Genomic DNA, 6,895 nt, shown 5'->3' with positions numbered 1-6,895 from the left:
TATCTATATAAAATTTTGTATTTTTTATCTATATAAGAAAAAGCACACTGTTGATAACACACTAGCACCCTCTTAACACTAATGTTTTCCCACAATGAACACTTTACAAATGCACTTTTTAAATGCAGGAAACAGGTGTTAAACTTATTTAGTGCCTGAAGCAGTGAGAATACAATCCAAACAGCTGTGATTTAAACAAAAAATAGACCTGGGCTGTTTTTTTCACAGAGAATTCTGTTTCCCAAGTCTGCAAAAATAAAATTGAGAGCACAACACCTCTGCAAGCTTTATGTGGAAGTTAAATATATTAGTAAAAACATAACAGAAAAATCAAACAAAATTTCATTCTAAATATATGACCCATTAAATTTAGCCTATCTGATCAAACGGAACAGAAGATCAGAATTTTAGAATAGAAACATTAAAATGTGCATGTGCTAACCAAGTGCTTCACAAAACAAAGCCACAATAGAAAATAACAGCATAGTAATGTCTGTGAAGAAAATAGACTGTAAATTTAAATACAGTGGTGAAAATATTTGTGCTACATCAGAAAACTGAATGTTTGTTTTAGTAACATCAGGAAAAAGAGGCACAAACTGAAGAGACTTGAAAAATACACATAATGTTACCTTGAGCTTCCGAAATATTTACACTATTCCTATCTTCCACTTTATTATCCAGGACAGGATCTTCCTAGAATAAGAAGAAGGTCTATCACTTACTGTAGACAAGTAAGGAAGAGGATTCGTACTCAGATGCTTAGGGCCAGAGCTTATTAGATAGATTCTCAGTGGAACAAACTGTATTGAAATACTTGGATCTGACATGAAACATACAGACTAGCTCTGGAAAATGGAAACCATTTGTGCCCTTACATTCATGTCCTGGTTCTCTTCTTCTGGATCATCTCTGTTCACCTGGAGAGGCACATTAGTCTCTCCATGCTTTAGGATGCTTTTATCAACATTTTCCATTCGCTGTTTTTCAGTTGTAACTTTAACTTTCAGCATATGAAAAGGTGTTGGCACTTCACCCACATTCAGATGCATAGGCTCCCCTTCAAATATCATCCCCTCACATTCACCCTCCTTAAAACCAGGAGGTTGGTAATCAGATGGTGTAACTGCAGAAAAAAAAAATAACAAAAATCACTAAATGTGTTAGAATGAAACACGTTCTTGTAAAACGAATTTTAACTTGTGTAAAAAGACTCTTCCCCTCTAAATACAAAGGGCTACTCAAAAAAAAAAAAGCTGTGTGGGGGAGAAAATAATCAATATTCAGTTTGTACCAAATTCTCCCCCCCCGCCCCTCCCCCATAGCAGGCAAAATCCAATTAAAGCTATTTGAAAGAGTTTACACATGCAAAGACATGATCTAGAACTTCCGGGGGGGTTGATATAAGGCAATAATAAATTCTGAAAGCAAAACTAGACATTTAAATAGTCATCCAAACTGGAACTAGTCTGGCAAACGCATCACATCCTAACATGATCAGGAAAACTCAACCTGTTTTTAAAATCCAGTGTTTTAAAGGCAGTGACAAGCTTGTGTTCCTACAGTGAGATCAAATCCTTTCCCCTTGGATTTTAGAAACTGTCATGAGAAACAGACAAATGCAAAAAACCCGTAATGTAACAACTCCCAGCAACCATAAGGATTATACATAAAAATATTACTTTTAACTGTTTTCAAATGGCTGAACACAGTTAATGAATCAAGATGATACGGAAATACTACCTTCATCATAATAAAACAGCTTCATAGTCAGGCAAACGTCATCTGGTAATGGACTCAGGTTTTGCATCAGAACATAAATCTTGCGAATGAGAAGGATACTTGCTTTCTTGGTGTCGGCACAGGTGATTGTGGAATCATTCTTTTTATTCTCACTAAAAATGGACGAAGTATTCAGATTTTCTTTATGCAGAATAAGGTGTTTCTAGCATTAAGACAGACGACTGTTTAACAGACCACGAATGTTAAAAGCAGACATCACATTTATTGCCTAAGGTCTGAGATTACAAGCACCACACTTCCTAATACTAGAATTAAAAAAAGGAAACATAAAACTGATAAAATCTGAAGTTTCTGCATTCAGATGTATGCAAATGGACTGTAAAACCACAGAGCAGAATAAAATCACAGCAACAATACCTGCTGAAATCCAGGAGCGGCCCATTGTGGGTGTACTTGAATTTGAAGTGGTAACACTCTGTAATTGTCTGCAAAAAAAAAAATCCAGTAATTGTTAAACTATCAGCTGTCAAGCAAACTACTGCTTCTGTCTAGTAAACCATTAACCTTCTTTTTAAATAAAATAGTAATAGCACAGGTCCTGTATGATCCACTTACATGCACTGAATACAGCTTTCTAACAATTAACAGTATTAATGTATATAACTGTCATTAAAAATATTAAAATCTACATTATCTTCCAGGAATCGCCATTATAAAATATTTTGAAACATCAGCTTAAGTTTCTAGAATGGAATATTCATTCATATTTAAATCACTATGAAAATGTTTCACATATAACAGAGACCTGGTGACACCCAGTGGTTAGTTAAAACACACTGTTTTTCACAAATAAGTTATATAAATGCACAGTTAGGACTATGCATTTTTATAGACATTTCACTCTGCAACAACACTAGGTTTCTTGTACCAGCCTGAGAATAACCCGACACTAGGTAGTCAAAGGTAACTCGCTAGGTGGCAATTCTGATTAGCTCTAGTAATTCTAACAGTTGATATTTTAAGATGCCCTTTTTCTTAATGCGCATTAATGTAACTGTTAATAACTACTGTTTATGTACACGTTTCACTATATCCATAGTATTAGTCAGCCAGTAAAATATTCTAGCAGATTTACCTGAGGATCTTCTGGATGGGTACAGACCTGTATTTTCAAAGTAAAGAGAAAAAACAAGAGTAAGGAGAGTATACACCTCTAAACAGCTACTTTAAAAATTGCTTACTTTTCAAAGATACTTACTGCAAGGACAATCATTCTTAGCTGTCAGAAACATAATTAGAGAAAGAAAAGGAACATTAAATGTATTCCATAACTCATTTCTGCTTACCAAGCTCTTTTGTGTCTCTAGCTCCGGAAACCAATATAGACAACTAAGGCCTGTTTGAAGCGACACCTTTTCACACACCTAACTCCTTATCTGTTTAAGAAAAGACTTATTCAACTGGTAGAAGAAAATTCCTATGTATTGCTGACTTGAAGTGTCTGTTCACAGATATTATCCTGAAATGTCTATGCATCCCATATTGAGGCTGTTTTAACATTCTAAAGCACAGATATTCCCTAACCAGAAAGTCCTGTAACTATGATGGCAGCTAATGCACTTACATAAATTAATGTTTCAGTACATTTAGAATAGCTAAATGATACTAGAAGACTTACGTATTTCTTCTGCAAGGCATCGTAGCATCCTAACATCCTGCAAAAATCAAATAATATTGTGCATTGTACTAATTTCCACTTGCTTGGCTTCTGACTAAATAGTCCCAAAATGAAAGTCTTGTATTTAGCCTTCTTAATATTAAAGCAATAAAGAATACTTATTCCGTTATTCTATCTTATTAGTAGTGATACAAGCAATTACTACCTTTGTAACACCAAGTCATCCTAACCTCTTCGCAGAAGTAAAAATATAATCCAAGTAGATAATTTACCAGTAAAAACAATGCAGTTATACACATACCATTTTCAAACATCTTCTAACACAAGTATTCACTAATCAGTTTATAAATACTTCAGCTGAAGACTAACATCTCTGAAGCACAAAGGAATTATGTCATTGCCTTTACTTCGATGTTGCAATTTGCTTTTCATAGAACATGCAAACAACAGTTCAAGAGTGAACCAAAACTTACCCTAATTTTTTTCTAACACTTCTGAATATGGTCAACAGGCGAAAGTTAGTTTTGTTGTGTACGGGATGCAGAATTAATAAAGGCTCCTCACCAGTAAACTCTGAACAGGTAGCACACATTCACACAACAACCAGGGAGCTCTTCATTGTCAGCATCCACAGGTTGCCTTTGCTAATGTTCAGTGCACGAGGGCAAGGCAAAATGTGCCCTGCGCCACTTCTGTTTCCCCTACTACAGAAGATCAATTAAGAAATTCCAGGCTACAGTAAAGGAAGCTTTCCCCCGATGAGTGATGGCACACAGACAAAGAGCAGATGACTAAATTCACCTTTCACATCAGAACTCAGACCTACATCTCCAAACACCTCAGCACTGACAGCAGCTGCAAAACCCCTCTGCTGAATGCAGCATCATTTCCAATGCCTTACCTCGTACTACGACTGGTAAAAGCCTGAAAAGAACAGACTGTCCTTACAGACGTAACAAAAAATAGGAAAGTGTATATAATGTAAAGGCCTAATATGTTCTTTTCTACACAGTAAGAGCAGCCACTAGCCATGAACAAATCTCAAAGTTACTCTAAACAGAAAGCAAGCCAAAGTACCTCTAGTCTCAAGTGGCATACTTAACTGTGTGAATGTACAGGCAGTCAGACTATCTCTTGCAGACATAATTCTGCCTTTGAATATAAAGGCCAATACCACCCCTTTATTATACAAGTCTGAGAGCAAGATCTTTAAATTCAAGATGCAAAATGGTAACACCGTGTCTCCTGCTCAACTGGAGAGGAACTACTGGTTATTTTTGCATTCATGCACCCTTGAGCACTCATATACACCCACAGAAACTAGATGTAAAGTATAACTACTCTGTAAACAAAGATTTGTGCTCTACTAAGCACAGAGGCGTAAGCCTTTCTAGAAACACAACTGCGCAAGTCAACTGCATCTCTACTGAAACACACACATTTTGACTTTCCATTTAAAAAAAAAGTCAACATAGTAAACATAATGCACTAAAAGCATTGCCTGGGCAGTTTTTCACTCACAGCAAGTGAGCTTTTCTTTGTATCTGCAAACAACTAGAAAGGTATCTTTCAGAACTGACACACTGTGGAAGTGTTATATAAGCACTCTAATGAACGTACCATTTCACCAGCTGAGTAGAGCCAGGACAGTTCTTGTCTTCCCTCAGAATTTTGACACACACATCTCAAAAAAAAAGGAATATACATCTAAATATTTACTTAGGACAAAATACAACTATAGTGCTAAGAAAGTGAAGTTCGTTCCCCGGTAGCATGTATCAAAAGCAGACTAAAACTAACATTACTGGTAGGTGTAGGCATAGCTTTAATTGCCAAGTTACATCACCAGCATCTAACAAAATTCAACGATGAATGTGGCTTCAAAAACACTCAATTTTGTAACAACCCTACAGTAGATTTTGCAAAGACTCATGAAAACAGCCTGTTACCATCCATGTATCTTGTTCCATAGGCACTCTCAGGGAAGATTCCTCTCAGGTATGTAATGCAAGATACTGCCACTGCTAGGAGCCTCTTCACTAGCATCAGGGACTGCTGTTCAGTAGATATTTTGCTAGGAAACACAACTGCACTCTGAAAGTTAAGAGAAGGAACAGAATTAATCTCTGTCCACACCAACAAACCTATACAATCTACAATCTGGTCCAATGCCTGCTTAATGTTTTTATTTAATTGAAAAGTATGACTTTTGGAATTTATAAAGTTAAGCGTATTCCTAACACCTGGTATTACTACGTTTTTAGGACAAAGCTGATTTCTACCAGGTACATGACCCAAGTTCAGATTCAGTCTACTTTGCTATTAAGCATCTTTATTCATAGTTAAAGGATTGAATTAGCCTGTAATTTTCAAATGAAGTAGTATTACAGAGCACCTGGGTTTTTCCAATTTTTCACTGATCTTTCCAATTCAAGTAGTATACCATGCTGAAATACACAAGGAAATCATACCATGCAGTTCTTTTGCTTCTGAGCAGTTGCCATTTCGCAGGTAACTCTTCTATCTGTTAAGAAGACATCTGCATTAACACAGGTACGACCACCATTCGCAAGTGCACACGAGCCTGGATTGCAGCTATTCAGCTTTAGTCAGTATCCGAACCTACAAACACTTCCTGTATAATCAATCTGTATCAGTCAAAAAAAATCGCCATAGTTTTAAGGAAACAGAGCACACAACTTCATCTAGTAATAACCAGTATTAGATTCTTGATTTTCACACCAGCACACACCATCACCAAGGCTGCAGTATGTGGTAATTAAAATAGTGCCCCTATTTATAGGAAACATGAGCCTTTTAAAGCAATGAAGTGCTAACTGGCACCCAGCCTAACAGATCCTCAACCAACCACTCTGAGCTCTTCTTTTTGTTGAGTCTTATTTTCATTAAGCCTTTAACCCTCAGCATAGTGAGCCTGACTCCACAATACAAGCCTTCCACACCAACTGTAAAAACAAAATACATTCCTGCCATGGAATGTACATGCCTTTATTCCTCAAGGGGCTGGCCCTGGACCATGCGAGGAACTGAGCTCCCCCTCACCTGAACCTCCACAAACCTGCCTTATCCCTGTGTGGCTAAGCTCAGCACCTCTGTGAGACGTGGAAAAACAGAGCAGTTTATTCCCAGCACTATCACCCCTAGAGAAGACAATCTAGCTCCTCAAAGCATAAAGACCACCCACAAACTGAGGCAGAAGGCAAGAGCCGCTAAGGGCTGCAAGGCCGGACAACGCCGTCACCACTTCTCCTCCACCCGCGAACACCGGGAGCGCCCGCCTGCCTGCCCCCCCTCCGCTTTTATAGGGCAAGGCGCCGTGTGCAAACAGAAGGGTGCGGCTCGCCCTGCGGGCATACGTCGTCGTGGGCCGTGCGCAGCGCCGCCGCACCAAGCGCAGCAGAAGGGGGCGGGTGCAGCGCGCGGCCGGGGCGGGGTCTCTCTTTACTGGCGGGG

General features: G+C 38.2%; 1 protein-coding gene across 1 annotated transcript; it reads right to left on the bottom strand.

The window, feature by feature from the left end:
- Positions 1 to 632: 632 nt before the first annotated feature.
- On the bottom strand, positions 633 to 5,925 carry HORMAD1 (HORMA domain containing 1; the record flags this gene model as incomplete). Its single annotated transcript, XM_010191847.1, has 10 exons — positions 5,893 to 5,925; positions 5,371 to 5,515; positions 5,042 to 5,105; positions 3,422 to 3,458; positions 3,002 to 3,022; positions 2,879 to 2,905; positions 2,161 to 2,228; positions 1,744 to 1,895; positions 879 to 1,126; positions 633 to 696 (listed from the first exon to the last, which is right to left on the bottom strand). Coding segments are annotated over exons 1-10 (859 nt in total), but the record flags the coding sequence as incomplete, so codon positions are not given.
- Between the last annotated feature and the right edge of the window lie 970 nt (positions 5,926 to 6,895).

Source organism: Mesitornis unicolor, unplaced genomic scaffold (genome assembly GCF_000695765.1).
Source record: "Mesitornis unicolor isolate BGI_N332 unplaced genomic scaffold, ASM69576v1 scaffold42790, whole genome shotgun sequence".
NCBI classification, from domain to species: domain Eukaryota; kingdom Metazoa; phylum Chordata; class Aves; order Mesitornithiformes; family Mesitornithidae; genus Mesitornis; species Mesitornis unicolor.
The sequence above is the reverse complement of the archived record's forward strand: the minus strand, read 5'-3'. Positions and strand labels throughout refer to the sequence as shown.